General features: G+C 40.2%; 1 protein-coding gene across 17 annotated transcripts in view; it reads left to right on the top strand.

Moving 5' to 3' along the window:
- FARS2 (phenylalanyl-tRNA synthetase 2, mitochondrial) overlaps positions 1–20,420 on the top strand; it is a 248,742-nt gene that overhangs the window by 153,004 nt on the left and 75,318 nt on the right. For 15 of the 17 annotated variants that reach the window (XM_075052081.1, XM_075052079.1, XM_075052073.1 and 12 more), the window contains one exon: positions 14,941–15,092. In XM_075052081.1, the coding sequence (XP_074908182.1) occupies positions 14,941–15,092 (152 nt within the window). Of the gene's footprint in view, positions 1–2,646; positions 2,785–3,098; positions 3,150–3,800; positions 3,884–14,940; positions 15,093–20,420 lie in introns of those variants that run through there. The other 2 variants (XR_012653691.1, XM_075052080.1) reach the window with 2 other exon arrangements.

Genomic DNA, 20,420 nt, shown 5'->3' with positions numbered 1-20,420 from the left:
TCAATGTCTTTCCTTTATTGGGGGGGCCAAAACTGGATGCAGTACCCTAGATGCAGTCTAACAAGTACTGAGTAAAGAGGGGTAATAACTCCTCTCAGTCTGCTGGCTGTGTTCCTGTTGATACAGCCCAGGATGCGCTTGGCTGCCTTTGCTGCCGGGGCACACTCATGCCCAGTCACTGTCCACCAGGAGCCCCCAGTTCCTTCTCAGCAGAGTTGAGTTCTTCTCTTTGCATGTTTTCTTGTTATCCCTTCCGTGGCTTATTAAGGAGATGTTGCTTTTCTTCACCGTCGAGCCTCTTCATAGCCCGTTCTCACCTAGCAGCTCTTAGTCCTTATGCAGAAACTGATGCCTGCATCAAACTGGACAGTGATTTCAACATTTCTTCCCACTTGTTAAATTCCCATGTGAGCATTTTGGGTTTTCTCTGATATTGCTTCTGACACTGGAGAGGAGCTGTCTGTGATATCCACTTTCCTGTTTTCTTTCAAACCTCTCCTTCACAAACTCCCAATTTCTTGCAATGCCCACCAAAACAGCTGGCAGCAGATGTCTGAGGTGGTGAAGAGCTGAGACCAGTCTGTCATTTTTTAATTTCATGTCATGGTTCCACTGGGCTCTACCTCCCAGCCTTCATCTGCTTCTTGTCATTTGTCATACAGTTAACACATCAGCTTTGAGGGGCAGGAACCATCACTGGAATCCACATTTTGATTCTGGATTTGTGAAACACTTACTGTGCCAGAACCCAGGCTCATGACTAAGGCTGCATTGAGATGATATTATTGAAACTCTTGGTAAAAATAACCACTGATAGGGGATGTGGTTCCCTGCAATCCAGCTGCTACCCTTTGAGCTAATACTGATGACGCAGGTTTTCACGCATACCCTGTTTTGATCCCTCCACCTGCCCACTGCAATCTAGTCTTACTGATAGCCTCCCACTGAACCTGGGCAAATCAGCAATAGATTAATTCCTTTCTGCTTGTACTTGGAAAAATGTCAATAGCCCTTTGTGTTTAGATTAGTTAGTGATATTTATCCTATGTAATATTTCCGTCTGTTGTCTGCTGGAGCACCAAAGGGTGAAGCAAATCCATGTCATCCATCTAGCAGCCACCTTGATAAGTCAGATGTACAGAGAAGCCTATGATATTCATTAGCAAAAACATAGCTCTTTTCCTCTCCCTCATCTATGTTCCTTGAAAATACTTTAAGTAATTCTAGGTTGTTTTCACAGCCTTAGAATATTTGAAAACTCTCACGTTCACCTCCATTAAGTTGTCACATGCCAATAGCAGATTTGGTCATGCTGGTGGTGGCTTGAAGCAAAATAGCTGGTTTGAGCTGTTCTTTCTGGATGTTACGAGTTTTCTGCTTTGTACACAACTGTCCCAGCTGGAATTTGTTTAGAGTGGGTGGAATATGTGTGTATATGTATATATATATATGTACAAAGAGCAAAATATTTCATCCTTACTTTCAATTTTCTATGCCAACACATGGTTAAATCATCACTAGAGGTTTTATTACATGGCAGGTAATTCTAAAACCTGCCATTAATTAATGGATGTAATAATGTGTTTCCTCAAATGCTCAGCTATGTGGGAGGTCCAGGGCTTTACTAACAAACCTAGGGAGTGCCACGGGGTTTTTTGGAAGCTTGCAGTATGAAATACCAGTGTCTCCACCTGGAAGATGTTCTCCCTTTTGACTGCAGGTGCAGTCAGAGACAGCAGTTGAAACTTCTCTCCGTTTAAAGCATTTTGGTGGTTTTGTGACTGCTCTGTACCCTGTACCACTTAGTGTGAGAACCAAGGTTCTGGGAATATCAGGATGAGAAGCATAATTTTTTGTTCTTTCCCATGTACTGTTCTGCTCTGCTGTTTCAGTTGTACCACAGCAGCTACTTGGGTGGCTACACTGTGAGGTGGATGAGGGACCCTTTTTCCTCTGCAATTCCTTAAAGCCCTGTCAGTTCCCTGATCCACTTCTCAGTGTTGCCCCATGTCTGCAGCACAACTGAGGAGAGAGCACTTTCTTTTTGGAGGCAGAATAAAACCAGAAGTGACTGGGGAAAGATGGGAGGGGAAAAAACCTGTAAGGTGGCTTTGCCACTGGATAGTGTGCCACAGCACTGTGGCCTGCATGCATGAGCAGCGCAAGGGAAAGGTCATGGATCAGTGAGGGAAGTGAGCAGCCTGGGTCAAAAGAGGAGTCTTTTCTAGACTGGGAGTCTTCTACCTTTTCCTTCCATGTACCTCGGACAACCAGAACCTCAGTCCTGGAGGAAAGAAGGAAGTAATTGAAAGAAAAGTCAAGGACTAGAGAAGAAAGGACAGAGTAACTTCAGTGAAGACATACAGCTGTTCTTGTTGAAAGTTTTTTGTCGCTTGAATTCCAATAGTGGCATCCCAAGTGAAACACAGCTGTGCAATGTTCACGAGATCCAAAAGCCACTGAGTCTGTAGATGTGTCCCATGGATTTCGAATTGGGCTTTCCATATCTTCCCAAATAGGTGTTTGCCATTGTCCTTCCATGCAATAAATGTAAAAATACTTTCACATAGAAAAAGGAATGTTACCTGTTCAAAACAAATGAAAGAGTCAATATCAATTTTTTTTTTTTTCCTACACTCTCTGTAGTCTGGAAAGTTGGAACGAAATGGCAGAAACCCAGCCTCTCAGAAGCCTTCAGGAGTGATAACATTCACAGCATATCCCATGAAATGCTTTGGCACAAGCAAAAGAAAAAAACTAGTGCCTGAAAAATGTCCATCTGAGGTGTGGCTGAATTTAGAGCATGTTGTTCGTTTAGAGGATGATGGGTAAATACATAGAGAATGTGATATACCCAGCAGGTGTGTCATCAATACAAGTGAAAGAGATTCCCTGCAACTGGGAACAGACCACCAGGGACTTTCTTCCAATTTGTTTTTAAACAAAAAGGAACATCTGTAGCCTTGAATGAATTTTGAGCTCACCCCAGCATGATGTAAATAAAAAATTAATTTGCAGTTATGAATGCTGCTGCAATGTACAGTTATTGTCAGTAGAATAATTTTGCTGATGATGTCTTTTTCTTTTTTTTTTTGTAGGCAAAAGCCAATGCAACCCAGTCAAAGTACACCTGATACTATTTATATGATTACTTAGCAAAAAGTGTAATAAACTTCAAAAAGCATGTGTTACTGTGGTTTGCTCTGATCTCTAAACCTCATATATTCGCAGTTTGACTGGTTGAGGCTCTTTAAAACAAATAGCTCACAAATGAGTAATTCTGCTGCTGAATATATCAACTGATCTTTATTGCATCCCAAATGATGAAGTATAATGGTTATACAAAATGCTTAAATAAGCCATGGAGCAATTTCCAGCAGTGATATATATGCTGAAACCCACATTAAATTAATATTAGGTGAAGGAGTAAACCTGGAAATCTAAAATAACAATAGATTTCATATTGGTTATGTGAAGCTATGAGAACCAGCTGCTGGTTTTGGCAGGAATCCACAGATGTTGAGAGCTTTCAGTCTTACTGTCCACAAAAGTATGTAGCTAGTAAGGACGATAACTCTTACACTTTTGCCAATATTTTTCCAATATTGGTTTAACTACAGTGTGGTGAATAGAATTCTGGCTAGGAAGATGGCACAGTAACTATCTTGACTTTAGTCTTTGGCCCTGACCTGAGTAGTGACTCAAATTTCCCTACTCAAGAATTCTGTTTTCCATGCTGTTTACAGCTGTAGTTGTCTTGTACCTGCTGCCTCAGCATGTCTTCTCCAATACTGTCCTAGGGCAGAAAGTTCTTCAGGACAGGAGCTATCATTTTGTGTTCCATGTCCCTAATGGGACCCTGGTTTCTGACTGGCAGTCCTAGGTAATTATCACAATCTCAATATCTGCATGCCTACAGCAGGGTTAAATGCATCTTTTGAGTGTACATTATACATTTGATGTTAAGAATATGCTCCTGTTTAAAATGTGCCTAAGCACTTATAATATGCAAGTGGGTGTCTTCAGAGATACAGGTATGTATTGGTATGCCTACACAACCACAGAAATATAAATGGGGAGTGAGGGGGTGGGCGGAGATCTTGAAACCAGCAGGAAATACGCTTGAATTCTTTTTACCAGTTTTGGATAAAAGGATGGGTTTTGTCATAGATGAGTTTACTTGATAGCTGTTTTAACATTTGTGCTGATGTTTTACATGCAAAAGATAAATCTTGCAAAGAGCTTTTGATAAAGTGGTCTCTGAAATCATGCCTAATCCCCTACAGTTTTTATCTGCATCATGATTAGCCATTGCAGCTCAGCTGTAGAGTGTCCTAGGAAATGAGGGCTGGGGAGAACAGTCTGGGTGTATGTGTGCATATGTGTGAACAGGAGCACCTTTTGAAGTACATGGTGTTAATAAAAAAACCCTGATTTTCAGCTGCTGCTTCTCTGATCAGAATATGAATTAGGCTACAGAGAATAGCCAAACAACAGAAGGCACAGTTGGGAAGAACCGTGTTATTCTTACCATACCCGTCCTCAATTTCCTTTATCTTGCTAGTGTAAGAGATACATGGACCATAGTAGTGACAGCCTAAAACAAAATGTGGCAAGTTAGTAATGCTTTGGGGTGCATATGCTGTAGAGGATTTGGTTTTGCAATTTTCTAAAAATTAATAATGGGAAGAAATCACCTCTTTTGAGGATTTGAGGATTGCTTACATCCTCCTGCACATGTGTTAAAACCAGTTTGCATAATTATTCCCACATGTAACCTGTTCTCCTGAATAAGCAATAGTGAACCCATTTTCTGATTCTTGTAAAATAAGGAAAGGTGTTAAAGAAATACCTGTTTTGCACACGGATTCTGCTTGTTGAGATTTAAATGTTCTTTACATTTTGTCATTGCATCCTTAAATGCTTAGTGTGCTTCTTGTGCTTTTTTGTGCTTTGTCTGTTTTTGGCTTATGGCTTCTCTGTAGTTTTCTAAGTATTGTTAATCTTTAACAAGAGTACAGCTTTAGGAAATCTCAGGGTCAGCCTGAAAGGAAAACTTAAAGGCTTTTCTCCCTCTTCTGAGTATTGGACAAGTAAGTAGAGCCTTTCATTTCTGTTTCTCTGTAGCTTGCCTACTGTTTTTTTAAAGTTAGATACTGGTTTTACCTTGCTACACTACCCTGGTGTTTTATTATTGGTTTTGCACTTTGGAGGTTGCGATTTGTATGAATTTAATACTTAAGGGGGGAAAAAGTGAAATTGGCCATTCTGGAAACTAAAGTACTGGATTTTGCCAAGAGTCATTGCAACTTGGGCAGTTTCCCCAAGTGAAGAAGGAAACCCAGCTATTTTAGTGGCACTGGAAATCATGAAGAATATTTCAAAACCACCAGTAATCTGCTCAGGTAAACTGTATGTGGCAGTTGGAATCTTTTAATTTCCTAGGGAGCATAGATTTTTATGATGCAGTACCTACAGTAGTATTTGCCAGATGATACAGATTAGCTCGTAAGTCTGAGAAGCGTAGAAAGATGAGGATGTTCCTTTGTAGCATAGCAATGTCCAGGGCATTATGTGAAGTTGCAGCTGGCCTAGAAATATGAATCATCATTGCTGTTGTCCTGGAAATCTCTATGCTTTTTAGGAAGAAAAGAGAAGAAAAAACCAAACCCAGCTTGTTAGGTGGGAAGAAGGACTTTTTCAGGTGTTGCATGTGCCTGTAAGATTTGCGATGCCAGCTTATTTTGGTGCAAGTTATATTCAGGTGTTCTGGAGATTCTGCTATTTAAACAATAACTCTGGAATGGTGGATTTAATGAGCAGAAAAGGAAATATAATCAACAGTGCTTTATATGAGATTTTTCATCTAAGCTGAAATAAAATGTTGGGTGCAATTTGTTGCCGTTGTTATGCTATGTATTTGGAAGAAATACATCTTCATATTGCTGCAGTCTCTTTCCAAATACTTGCATTCTTTATTTAGATATAAATCTTTTATATGAATTGTTCGTGTGTGCAGTATTTTACCCCACTGAGCTATTCATCTCAGCATTATTATTAAGCATAATGAGAAAAGCATACAAACCAAACCATCAGAAAGGAGGAAGCCTGACTTCTGAGCATGGCAAACACTGAATGCCTGCAGTAACCAATGCCTTCTGCAGGAATTGCAGGTGCTCTGCCTTGCTGAAGAAGAAATTCTTAGTATCTGCTGAGAAGTTAGGTTTCTGCTGACTTATACCAGTTTTATCACCTGTTCCTTGCAAGCATGGTAGATATTTTTTAGAAAAGTGCAGGATTGGTAGATACAGTCTTTATTCATTGATGGTTTGTTTTCTGAGGTGTGTTCTCTGCCCTTTTTACCCCTGCTACAAAAAAAACCTGATAGAGTGATTGTCCCTGGGGGGTGGGAGATTTGGGTAGGAAGGACAGAAGGAACATGGACAGCCTGTGCAAAAGGCAGTCCTAAGTGTTGATTATTAGATTTGGTGTGAGAATCCACTTACCATTTTAGTGATTCCACATCACTGGATTCCTTCTCCAGGACACAAGCTTGCTCTTTTTCTATAGACACCACCACGACATAATGAATAGATTGTCCTATCTGTTCCCCTTTGTGTCACAACAGTTCTCTGGTAGAAACTGCTCAAAAGAAAAAGTGATACCAACAAAAGTGTTTCTTGGCTTTTAGTTGTTTTGCAGTGATACACGTGTGTTGAAATGGGAGATTAGTGCCGTGAAACCAGCTAGCTCAGTAGGCCGTCAACTGGGAGGTTGGGGAAGAAGCGTGAGAAGAATACATATTTTTCCATGGTAGACCTAGAACTGCTATAGTAACATGTCAAGCTAATCTCTTCTTCACCCTGGTGCTTTCAAAAGGGGGTTGTAAGAAGATGAGATGTGGGAGTGCGTAGTAGACACACATCCCTTCTGGTGGTTCTCCCTGTGAGTCCTATGTCTTCTATGGGAATGAGAAATTATTTTTGACTAGTCAAGCACAGGGCAGAAAGCCCATCACTAGTATTTAGGAATCATTTGTATTTATCTTTTGGTAGTTTCTGTAAATGGATCACAAGTGGCAAGGCATGCCCAAGTGCATGGGTATCTGGAAATATCTCTCTGTTGTGTACACTGCAACAGCCCTGCTTTTAATAGGATTAGGTCAATCCTTTCAATTTTTTATGTCTTTCCCGTGCTTTTTCAATTCCTTACTAATCATATAAAAATAATCTTTTCAGTGGCAATAGAAGTGATCCTTCTGTGTCTGGAAAGCATCTCAAAAGCCATGCATTGTTTCTCAGTTTTTTGACCACAGGTCAGTTTAAAATACATATTTGCACTCAGAGAAGTGTGTGGTGGCTTTAAATTTGGAGTGTTGTCCACGACAAATTTAAATGAGCTTGACTTTAAAATAAAATGCTTGCAATTTAAAGTACTCCTGTGCATAAGAATACAGTGTCCCTTTCTGGTGGGACCACAGAGGCTTAATAACTAGCAGTACTTTTGGATGAACATGTTTAACAGTAACCTTTCTACTCACTCATTCTGCCACAGCACCAGTCCTCTTGTGCATTCTTGCTGGTGCTTGGAAAAGGTGGAGTATCTTATGTAAGAACTTTAATCTTTTCATTGGCTGTTACCCATCTTAATTTTTCAGTGTCATATTAGGTATCGACTTTTCCTTTGTCAGGCAGGCTCCTCTGTAATAAGGTGTAACTTTTACCATGCAAGAAAAGTCGTATTTGTTCTTGTGCGTGTGCCCATGTGCATGCATTTCTGATGAATCTTTGGCATATTTTTCTATTCAAAGGTGCTTCACTAGCATTGGAAAAGGTGAGTAAACGAGGTGATATGAAGAGCTACTCAGTGACCACTTAGGCAGAATATAAGCAATTAAACTCCTCCTGTTTTGCACTTTCAGGGAACCTGTAATATGGCTCAGGAGAGAAACTCTTACCTTCAACAAGACCCCATAGGGCTTCGCTTAGGTGGGAAGGGGACAGAGCTCAGATGGTGGTGTGCAGAGCAGAGAGGGATCTGATTCACAGATTTGGCCAGGCACAAAGCTGTACCTCCTGCCAAGGGGCTGCAGCCACTTCATCCCACGTTGAAGGCTGAGACTTACCTAGAAAGACAGTCTGTGGCCCATGGCACCTCCCTGCTCAACCTGGATCTAGAATGGGTGTTTTACCTTTGAGAACAGTTTAATTTACCATGTTTCTTGATAACATTGTTTTCTTTCTTATAATTTTGGCAAGGTACTTCCTATATTTCCATACTTCCATGATTGCTTTTCCCCAGGGATGAGGGAGGTAAAGGGAGTGCTTTGCCAAGGTGAGGAACAGCAATGACTAGTAACCCAATGCTGTTTCAATTGTTCAGGCTGCTGCTGACAAATAAGCCAGTCTTTCTACGAAATGTATGATTTTCTTCAAGGTACTGATCTTTAGAGGGGAGTCTGACATCCCTCCCCCTTTTTCACCCCCATGAAGGGCTGTGAACTGCACTAGTTGGAGTGGAAACTGGGATATTATTTGATTGATTCAACCTGTGGGTGTGTGTTGGCAAATCCAGTCAGCTGCAGTATCTGTAGGCAAATGCTCCTTGTGGCCAGTGGTGGCTTTTGCTTGGGTTCTCGTCTCAAGTGAAAGAGCAGGGTAGGAACCAGGGCTCCTAAACACAGCTTAGAAATCAAACATTTCCGTCAACCATGACAAATTAAAACCTTAGAAATGGAAAGGAATCAGATTGGTTAGAAAGTAAGAGAGGAAAATGGGGATGGCTGTGGGAATGTTTGGGCAATCCTTCCCCTTCCCTCAGCCCTAGAGTCCCTAGAAGACTTGATTGCATAGTACTGCTCCCATGCCTAAGAGCAGTTGTATCTAAGGTGGTATACATCCAGATCTCTTCAGTATCTCAACGTCTTTATGCTATCCTTCATACTTGCTTTAAGATGAGAAATCACTAAACTAGAAAAAGAAAGGAGATTTGGTTTGGTAATATCATCATTACCAGAATGCCATGAAAGAAGCAATTTTCTTAATGAGAAAAGACCTGTTATGCTATACCTAACCATCCAGCTCAAGTATGCTGTCTCACATGATGGCAAACAGCAAGTGCTTGGAGAACAGCAGAACAGCAGAGCAAGTATGAAAATAGTGTGATCGTTCTAGACTTTTACTGATCCTGCTTAAAACCATGAGAAAGTTGCTGAACCAAAAATGCAGTTGGATCGCTCTGTTTAATAGTGACTGGAGGACCTGTCCGACATGAAATTTGTTTAGTCCCTTTTAGTTCCATGTAACAGGTCCTTGGTTATGGTATGCACAGTGTGGAAAAAAAATGCACCCTTTAGTTTATTTGAAACCTGATGCCTCCCTTACTTTCTCTCCTCTTTTCCTCGTGGTTCTGTGAGAAATAGTGAAGGGTGTTTCCCTGTTCACATGGAATGAATTAATGGTTTGAAGCCATTTGGGACACTCAAAGGCACTCACATGATATTCAAACCCAGGACAGAGCCTTCTCACCCATGCATAAAAAAAACCTCTTCCACTCAAAATGGTCTACGTACAAGCAGAGTGCCTGAAATCCAGGAAGCACGTGATGTTCCCATGGACACATGGTGTTCCCTGTACCTGCATGTGAGCTTGCAGAGGTGAAGGGCTCTGGGGGGAGCAGACTGCTGTCCAAAAAAGGGCTGATCATACTTGCGTGTTCATTCCTTGAGAAGCTCGGAGCGCCACTGGAGGCTAATGTCCGTCAGCCATTCCCTGCAGGACAGAGTAGTGCATCAATCCCAAACTGGTCCATTTGCTTTAGATTTAAGAGCTTAATCCCAGAACCTATCTGTATATCTGCTTGTCAGACTTTATAGAAGTACTCTGTTTGAAATTTCTCCATTTCCTCCTTTGGATATCTGTGTGTGTGTTTACACATAAATGCATATGTGTGTATACATGTATGAACATATAGAATTTACTATATATAACTAAGAAAAAAATTGATTTGGTGAAGGGAAGGGTAGAAGACTTATCATAATGGAACATTGTGACTGCAAATTTTAAGCCATGACAAGCCAAGAAATTCAGAATTATGTTTCCTGCAGCAACCGTAATTTGTCTACGCTGGTCATAAATACACAAGTGTAAATCTAGGCGCATACACACAAATACAGGAAACTTCATTATGTGCAAGGGGGCTAAGTTACAGTTGTAAATTTGCAAATTTGAATTTCATGCCTGTTACGTGTTTGAATTTCCTATGATAACACTGAATTAATGTAGTTCCACCATGGAATATATTAAGAAAGGCTTAGCTATTACAGGACTGTAGCTTTCATTTTGATGAGACTATGACGTTGCATTAAAACTGTATAGTTTATGTATATATTTCTCCAAAACATGGGCAATGCAGGACTGTTAAAGCTTGACAGCCGCGATGCTGCTAAGTCTCATATTTTTCTGACTCAAACTGGTGATGGCAGTAAAGCATGGCTGGCTTTTTAATAGTTTGGCTGCTGTGGAGTTGCTAACCCAGTTTTTGGTACCTGTTGTCGTTAACCTTGCGTTTGTGTCACCACTGTCAAAATAGAAGTACAGCATTTTCCTTTGCCTTGTTTGTCGCTTCTTCGTTGTGTCCCCCCATTGTGTTTTCAGCCGGCAGCAGGGAGGGAACTGAGCGAACAGCCACAGCATAAAACTTTTCCTGTCCCCTTGGCATGTTGCACTCATGGTTACTGCATCTGGGAAAATGTATTGTGGTTGGGTTTTTTTTCTTGATTCCAAATATTTGTGGAAAGCACTAAGGTTCATCCTGGTTTTCAGGACTGTGGGCTATAGACACTCTGTGGCCTTGTGCTGGCTCATTCGCTGGCCCTGTCTGTGCGTTATCCCCAGCTGTTTTTCCTCTGGAGGTGGGGGCTTCTGCCATGTATTGTATTTTCTCTCCTGTGCAGCTGTGAGGTATCTGGATCCAGACTAGCTGATGATCCTTTGCTGTGTGTGGACAAACAGCGACTACACTTACGGTGACCACTTGATTCCTCCCGCTGTCTGGAGTAGTGCCCTGGTCTGGCAACGTATGCAGAGCCCAAGTATTTGCTATTTTATGCTGACAGATGAGTTCTGGTGGATCCTGTTGCTGCTTATGATAGCTGCCCCCAATGCCTCAAGCTGCTGCAATACTTCATCCAGCATATATTATCATAAACAACTGAAAGTGGCAAATTTCAGCTGACTACAGTGGGCTGTGAACTGCAGTAGTGGAGGAATGAGCATGTGATTGTTTTATCAGCTGCTGCAGGGGCAGTAATCTTGGACAGAAATGTAGAGCAGAGGGCTGGGGATGAGGCATGCCCTAAACTATCACAAATACCTGTGGAAGAGTCATAGCCCTGAGATTTCAGTGATGCGCTCTTCAGGTACATCTAGGCACAGGCAAGGCAGGCTGGCACAGCAGGCTACAGCACTGGTGTCCAGCTACTCATTTCTATACTAAAATTAGCATCCTGAGAGGGAAAAGCTTGCAGTTTTAGCAAGTACTTGGCTTATTTAACCAGAGAAGGAAGTGTGGCTAATGACTAGTAGAAATATATCATTGAGGGTGGATCATCATACGGTTCCATTTCATTATTAAAAAAAAATGATAGTAATTCAGTACTCCTAAATGCTTGTACCTTGGGTGATTGAAAAATGTGATATCATTATTTGCAATATTCCCTACAACATAGGCTCAGTGGAGTCTTGTAGATAGTGTAATTACTGGGAAAGCACTCTTGTTTCTGAGGCTGTTGAAAAATGTCAACGATAGTGCACTGTAGTGTTTGAAATGCAAAGTAAACAGAACATTTAAAGTAGTGCTGTGGTGGGACCAAAGAAGCGGTACAGAGTTGTATGTGCATCATCAGTGCTGTCCGCCAGGCCTGGCCAGCACCTCACAGCAGCACACTGCAGGTGGGATCAGTTTTACCTTTTCCTAAACTTCTTTTCAGTTCCCCAAAAACCTAAGGGGGGCGGTCAGGCAGAGGAAGGAGGGATGGTGGGGCTTCCAGGCTTGGGCAGCGTGCTAGGAGTCGGCCAGCATGCAGGCAGCAGAGCCAGCCAGTGTCCTGTTAGCTTCTCCGAGCACTGTGCTGGAGCACACCGAAGTTGTGAAGAGGATGTAGCCGGGACTGGTGGCTGGAGATGACAGCAGAGCAGAAAATGTAGTGGGAAGAACACACTACTCTCAACAGGAGCCTCTAAAGTGTCTGTAAATTCATAAGGAAACAGTCTTTGGGGCTGCTGTTTGCCTTGAACCTGGAAAGGGATCAAAGTCAATGGGCTTTAGACTGCTCTGTCATTAAAGGGCAGGACAGCTTAGAAAGGAGGACAGTGATGGCAACAGGATCTGTTGGACCACAGTTTGTATTTGCTGGGGTGCCTGAATACAAACTTAGTAACTTCATTTTGACCTGCCAATTGGAGACTCTTGTCCTATCTTCTTCACGTTTTAGGTGTAGCTAATAAACAATTATGTAGCTCATGTAGCTCTACAACAAACAGATCAATACATTTGAGAACTAGGAATTTTATCCTTATACTAAATTTAGTGTTGATATAATACTTACTGCAATGATATTGACTGCAGCCAGGTGGTGAAGGGACAGTATAATACGGGATTATGGCCTTGCCTTTTACCATAAAAGATTTTTCTGCATTATGAGGCTCTGAGAAAAGGTTAGTACCTAATAATAAAAAGTTACACTTACTGTTTTAAGCATTTGTCCTTCCAGTCTTTGTAATGCACACAAGTGTACACACATGCGTGCACACGCAAAATTACAACAATTCTCTATCTAGGCTAATAACACCATGGATTGAGTCAAAGAAGCAGTTTTCTTGTAGACTTGATAATCCAGGGGGGCCAGACCCTACAGTTTATTACATATTTCAGTAACTTTGCTCACATGGAATTTGATGACATTGATGATGTAAGTCAGACTGTTCCAGGTACATTTGCAAGGTCTAGCCACATTGGGTCCTTGTGTACATCACATTTTAAGTGGGAAAGAGAATGCTGTTTTCATGTGCCTGACATAATCCTGCTTCTTTTGAAATTAATAGCAAATACTTACGATGAATAGTGGGTTCTCTGCTCCTTTCAGGGTTTAGGATGTTACTGAGTTACTTGAACATGTACTTATATTTCTTTAGTGTCGTTGTACCTGTAGGAATGAAAGTAGGCACCTGCCCAAATGGAGGGGTCATGGTTAGGCTCATAAGCCACATCTTCTGGTTGAATAATTAAATGTCCTGAAGCTGGGAGTTCGGTGAGTTTTGGATTAGTCCCCACAAGCTTTGAAGTGTGTTCAGTAGGTTTCTGAAATATAGCAGTGGTAAATATAGTGGTAGATAGGAGTGAGGTGAGAATATAGGGGTCTACTGCAGGATTGTAACTTTATTTACACTAACACATGTATCAGGCTGTTGACTGAGGAGTATCTCCAGCATTTGCAGCTGTGACTTTTGTATAGCAGAGGAGATATTTACATTTCATTCATTAGTGTTTTATCAAAAGCTCTTGTGTGGTGGATTTATTGTGCAAGGTTTTTTTAATTTGGTGTGCAGAATATGAATTTATTTGACAAGTTTATTCCTTTAACAAGTTGGATAATCATTTGTGATTCACAATTTTATTCACTGGGGGGGTATTAATTTAAAACTTGCACTGTATTCCTTATCAGATATTTATTGACTGGTTTACACTGTACAGAACAGGATTTGAGTAAATCAGCATGCTGTAAATTTGCCTTTTTAACAGGTTTATGGCTTTAGCAGGTATTCACTTAGGATTTCACTGCTCCATCATAAAACATTCCCAGGCATGGAATACATTTTTGAGTGAGATAATATACCGTATAGACCAAGGTGTACACATCAGCTGTCATATACATATAAGCAAAATAAGAAAAGATGTTTTCTCCTGCAGACCCCAACAATCTTGCGCAAAAGTACTTATTCCAAATTTCAACTGCAGTGTATTAATGGGAGGCAGAAGTAAGGTATTACATGGTCTAGAGGGCATGAAAGAAGAGCATTACCATTTCCTTTTAGTTCAAAGGGGGAGACGTCTTAGCAAAGGCGAGATCTGAAACTCATTGACTCTGGAGAATTTTCATCAAAAATGAAAAATTAATAAGTATTTTGTTCTCTTTCTCTTCCTGTTTTTGCAAATAACAAGTTACACTGTTCTGACCGTGAGATGAGGTCTTTCTGTCTGCAGCAAAGATGCCCCTTTATGTTTAAGAATCTGTTGTGGTACTTGTGGAACTACTAATTATGCTAACAGCAATACTTTTTGTGTTGTAGATGTTTGGATGTCTATAAAAACCACTGGGAAGTGAACTGATCCCTCTTTTTAAGCCAAAGTGTGTTTCTTATTGTAGCCTTCTAATAAGGCGGCACTGGCTGATAAGACTTTCTTAGAAATTGGACAGTATGAATAATAAACATATTGTGTTACATAAGAATTACATAAAATGCATATCAATTTTATACATTAATGTGATAAGAATTTTTTAATCTGTAAAAAATCTGAAAAATGCTTTTTAAAAGTGCAATTCTACCCGGTGAATAATCATGTTAAAATGATCTCTTCCTTTTAAAGAGCTCTCATCCAAAACTCTCTATCTATTCAGGCTCATAAGTGCTGATTTTAGCAAACAAAATAAGTTTTTTCTTCTGAATGAATGAATCAAAGTGATTGTGAAGGGATCTTTAAAAGACATTTCCTAGTATAAAAACTTGCATCTCAGTTGTTTATGAGGTCAGTTTGCACTTCAAAAAGCACTTCAGAAAGCTTCTAAAATGTGTACTGTGTTTGTTATACAAGTTCAAAACAGTTGTAGGTATACCTACCAAATCCAGCCACTTATAAAGGTATGTGTTTTAATTTTTTTAGCCACTCAGCAGATATCCACCTTTGATCAATGACATCTCCTTTTGGCTGCCTTCTGAGACATACTCTAAGAATGATTTCTATGATTTGGCTCGAACCGTTGGTGGAGACCTGATAGAAAAGGTTGTCCTAGTGGATGAATTTACCCATCCAAAGTAAGTAAAACTTTTAACATGTTTTTCCTGTGGTCAGAATGTAAATATTTTATTTCTGTATACCAAGAAATTCTTGATTCTTACAGTGTTTGCACATTTAATTTTTTAGCTCCAAAACATTTTTACAACACTTTCTAGAATAAATATTTTTACTTAAAAACATTATTTTAAATTTCAGTTTTGTACTAGTACTGAGTTTCTGGTATTCAGACCGCAACCCCAATGTGTTGTGCTCAGTGAATCACAGCAGCAAATAACTGCCTTCCTCAATACATCTGCCAGTGCATGACACTCTTAACCATAACATGTCTGATATTCTTGTCCTGCTCTTCGCTGAGTGACTGGTGTTTGTCTCCTTGTTCTCTTCCTTTCTTTTTCTAGTCCTGATTCACTAGTAGACCTTTACTATAAATGTCAGGGCTAATAATGATTTGTTGCAAAATACTATTGTTGGTGTTCAACAGGGAGAAGAAAATAGACATTGTTCCTTTCTTTCTGACACTTATTTGCGCCATTGAACAATCTCTCAGGCTTCAGAATACCTTCTTATGGATATAGCAGCACTGACAAGATCATTGGATGCACAGGTTACTTGTCCAACAGATACTATCTGTTGTCTCAAAAACTGACAAGTATCAGTTATTACATATGCACTGTTTTTCAATTTGCTGTTTCCAAATCAAGAAGTAAATATGCTGCTGGCTACCCAACTTTCTAAAAATGGATTTTAAAATAATTTCTTTTCTTTGAGACTTTTTTTTTTTGGTGCTGTAGAAAGGCAGGTAGTAAACCTAACTGCAGTGGTTTTTGAAGATGATAGGAAAATGCTTCATGTTGTGCTCCAACACCTATAGTTTTTTGTTGTTTTTTTCTTTCTACATACAGGTATTTGAACCTGTTGTTCTTTTGAATTTGATGTGTGTTACAGACCGGATGGGTAGATTATTCTATGGCCTAGTTTTCATGGTGATGCAGTGGATTAATATTTTTGGGGTTTTTTTCCTTTTTACCCTTTTTGTGTGGTGTTATATGAGACTGTTTTTGCTGGGTGAAGAAACAGAAATGCCAGTGGAATTTCTGTGGGCATCTGAAAGCTTTGAGTCATTAATTCTTGAATGGTCCTCACATGCAAATCATGCAAAAGGATCTTACTCCTATACTCAAAACGGTGTGTCCAGCAGAGGAATATAGGCTAGGACAAGATAATGAGTACTATTTATTGTAAAGAACAATAAGACTGTATCTTACAGAGAAATTCAAAAGCAAGTTTCTTGCGGGTATGGATAACTTCTTATTGTCACTGGGACTGCACCCTAATATCAGTCAACACAAGTGCATAGACATTGAAGGCTGCTCACATGGATCCTGCTGAAAATATATTTAATGGTCTTCTATCATGATGGTTCTGATACAGTACAATCAACATTTTTTGCAAAAATTGGGTTGTTAGACCCATTTTTGGAACTGGTCCTTTCCATTCATTCATGCTGAATGTTTATTGTATGTATAACACCTCTGTGTTCATGGCCACTTTTTGTCTACATTCTTCCTGGGGATACCAAACATGCAATCATCTTTGTTGTTACATCTTCTCTTGGGGGGAAAACCCTGTGTGTAGTGTAAGCAGCTCTTCCAAGGCTGAAGGTTTGGAGAAATCTTGTTCCCTGCTCCCTCAGAGGCAGTATTATTCTGTGATTGCTCTTGCAGCTCGCTGGAGGAACCCACATATGCTGAGAGCACCTTGCCAGCAGCACTGCATCAGTCATGGCTCAGGTCATGGGTCATGCTTCCCTTCTTTACTGAGAATATTATCTTCCATGCTAGTAGAGTGGTGAGGTAGGGACAGGGTTCACTCACTACTCTGGATTTCCACTATATGCATTTTCTCCTTTGATGTGCTTTGACACATCCTGAACATATAGCAGGGGTGACAGTTGTTCACTACAAGATCATTTCTTCCTCCACAAGGGATACACCTCTGGTTCCCTCTGTGACTTCTGCAAATAGATGGGAAGGATGACTGCTTACTGAGAATTGTCACACAGATTTAGGACTTTCCTAAATTGTCCTCTAAAGCCATTAAACCCTCACTCAGCAGACATCCAAATATGTTTTGACACTACAAGAAGGAAACATTTCTCACCTTCATGTCTGAAGCATGTGGGTGGTGACGCTAATGGATTGTTGATAAGTGATGTTGTTAGTCCTCTTAGTTTGTTCAACTGCTACAACAATAGAAGAAATCTTTTAAAATGCCCCATTAAAAAATAATTCCAAGGCGGTTATCTACCTCATTAAAAAAAAGAATTATAGATAAAGACTGTAACATAATAGTTACTTTGCCCTTTCTCCTTAGAACAGGGTGTGTGCAGATATGTGACTTTTGCGGACCGATGACGTAAGATGTGCAAGTTATTTTGTCTGTTCTCTGAAGCCTTTGGAAGACTGACTCTTTGGAAAGAGTGTTCTGCTTAGTCTTAATTCCAAGATAATTGTCTTGTTACAGGAACAATACAGTGGCTTCTTTAATTCAGTGTTGCAGAACAGTCTCTGGGCACAGAAGTTAACATAAGAGATCCTCAGTGCTGCTATGGATCTGTATGTTACAGATATAGATGCTTGTAATCATTATCTTGAATTTATAGTGATTCCGGTGTGGAAGATGGGAGAAAAGTGTATAGGATAGGGAAGCCTGCAGTGCTGCTGTCCTGAATGTTAGTTACTTACAAGCAGCTTAATAAGTTCATGCTTGTAATTAATCACTTCTTGAATTTAAAATGCAGACTTTTTTCATGCTTTAAAAATACCGGTTTCATGAGGAATTAGGATATTTGGCAGTCTTATTTTCCTTCTTAAACTACCTTTCTTAGTTATAGGGCTATAAAGACTGGAAAACAGAAAGTGCTATACAAATAAAACTAATTTAGAACACAGAAAGAGGTCTTTTAATTAAGAACCTTTATAAAAGCTGTCTTTGTGATACTCTGTAGTTACCTTACAGACTTTTCTGTGGTTCAGAAACCTTTCAAGGTTCCACTGGGCTTCGGACTGTTAACCATGCTCCAGTACATTGCAATTACGGTGTGTATTAGCAGTGAAAATGCATTCCTCTACAGGGAAGAGGAAAGGAGGGAACAAAAGCATGAGACAAGTAATTGTTTAAACAAGGAGGAGATGTCTGGGAAAAAAAGTAAATCTTGATTATCTGCTGTGTAAGGTGATAATGTTGAGACATCTTCCAGGAAAGCACAGGCAATTAAAAGATACAGCAAGCAGGACTCTCATTGCTGAAAAGCACAAATTTAGGGGAATGTCAAGTTACTGTGCTAGGGTAATTAAGAACTGTTCCAGCCTAAATGCATCTTACATAAACTTAACTAAACAAGACACAGCATTGAGGTGAACTGAGTAATGTGCAATGTGTGAAGAAAGCTTTCCAGAAAATAAACTTTTTGGTTCAGTTTAGTCTGCAAAAATTTTATTTTCTTTCCCTTACAGCTGAAACTAATTGTAAAGGATGCCAGTCTAGTGGGGCTCAATCAATTGTAAAATGTTTCAAGCAGAAAGTTATTTCATACTGCAGTCGCATGTTACTTTGAGGTGGAAAAATAAGCATTCCCTATTAGAAAATAATGTACTAGCAGTAGTTGGGACATGTAGACATTTCTGTATTTATGTCTCTTGAATTTTGTCATTCCTCTAAATTCCTGTTCACCAGTGTAACAGGTAGACCACACAGAGCAAAGAAATCCATGTGCTCTGTTCTAAGCAGACAACTGAGTTTTAGCAACTAAGTTGAAGTAGGTAGCTTTTGCATAAAATGATTCTGGAAACCAGGATGACTGTAGGGATGCTCAGCAAGAGTCCTCTGATCCACAAGAACTTCCTCCCTTTGCTTTTATCCCAGCAATTCCAAACAAGTCCACCTGCCCCAAACGCTTCTTTTGAATCAAAAGAATTGAACTAAAAGGAGAACATGGCCTTTTCAGATGTCTGCAATCCCCACACACCTCTCCACATTACAGATGTGTGTCTGCACAAGGTATCATGTGAGAGGAGACGGCCTATGGATCTCAGCTGCCAAACAGCACTTGGGACCGTAGGCAGCTGCTCGGGGGGCGCAGATCCGCGATCAGACTGGGAAATCTGGGAACAGGAGATCCTTGAACAAGAGAGGAGCATCACCTGTGTGAGATATGGCTCTTGCATTCAAAATATGCATCTGGGGGAGGGAGAGAGTAGTATGTGAGACTGAACAGCTCAGAGGATGATCCTGTCACCTGTTGATACTTTCCCATCGCCTGTGATGTAAGAGACCATCACAGACCTGTACAATGGAATGTGAATGGAAAAGTAAGGACCACTGTCACCTGATTTTTAGGGTATTCTTGGAACCTAAATGTTGTATCAGGCTTGTCCTGATAACACAGTCATGGTGTAACTTCATCCAAGATGAATAACACAAAACGTGGCTGTAACACACCCATTATTCAGGCATATAAAGAATAAATCAGCAGATATGAAGAAAAAGTTGTGGCTTTGCTGAAAGGCCAAGGAAACTGAGTGAAACTGTGGTGGTTATGGCAAGAACAGGAGTGGGGCATCTGTAAGGCATGCAGAACAGAGAAAAAAATGTCCTTTTGCAGTGCGCAAAATGTTTTCCACAGTCCATCTTGTGGATTTAAGCGCTCTCTGCTTGATGCATTAGCAGCAAACATTTAGATTTTCATACATTTGGGTTGTGGAACATATTGTTCTGTGCACAGTGTGTAAAATCAGTTCACTGTGACTTGCCTTGAGTTGTTGTATGCTGCATGAGCTGTGTGACCAGCCACTGGAAAGCAGTGGCACTGTTCCTGCTGCCTGACTGAATTACTTCTTTCAAATCCTTCGAGATCTTTAAGGACCTTTAAGCATTGCTGTGCAAATACATGATGAGTGAGGATTTGTGGCTGACATTTTTCCCTTTGGAACTTTCTAGTGAAAAACATTTGCAAAACCAAAGAGAATATTTTGGACTGTATTGATACTGAAGGGAGAAGAGAAAGTCAGGGGGTTTTTCCTTACTTTTTGCAATGGCTATTGTACCCTCCATATCTTTAAGTTCAGACCTTCTACTACTCAACTTGTCTAAGCTGTCTAATCAATAGGAATGACCTTCAGAAGTTAAATCAGAAAGTAATCTCCTTTTCAGTGATGAAGACTTCTCCAGTTTCAGAAAGGAAACAGGTTTCACAGGGAAAAAGAAAGGCTGGCTGAATGGCAGTCAAAAGGTAGAAGGGTCTCTGCCCACTATGAATAAACAAATCAAAACTGCTGCCATGCAGA

The sequence above is a fragment of the Buteo buteo genome, chromosome 20, assembly GCF_964188355.1.
Source record: "Buteo buteo chromosome 20, bButBut1.hap1.1, whole genome shotgun sequence".
In the NCBI taxonomy this organism is placed as follows: Eukaryota; Metazoa; Chordata; class Aves; order Accipitriformes; family Accipitridae; genus Buteo; species Buteo buteo.
The sequence above is the reverse complement of the archived record's forward strand: the minus strand, read 5'-3'. Positions and strand labels throughout refer to the sequence as shown.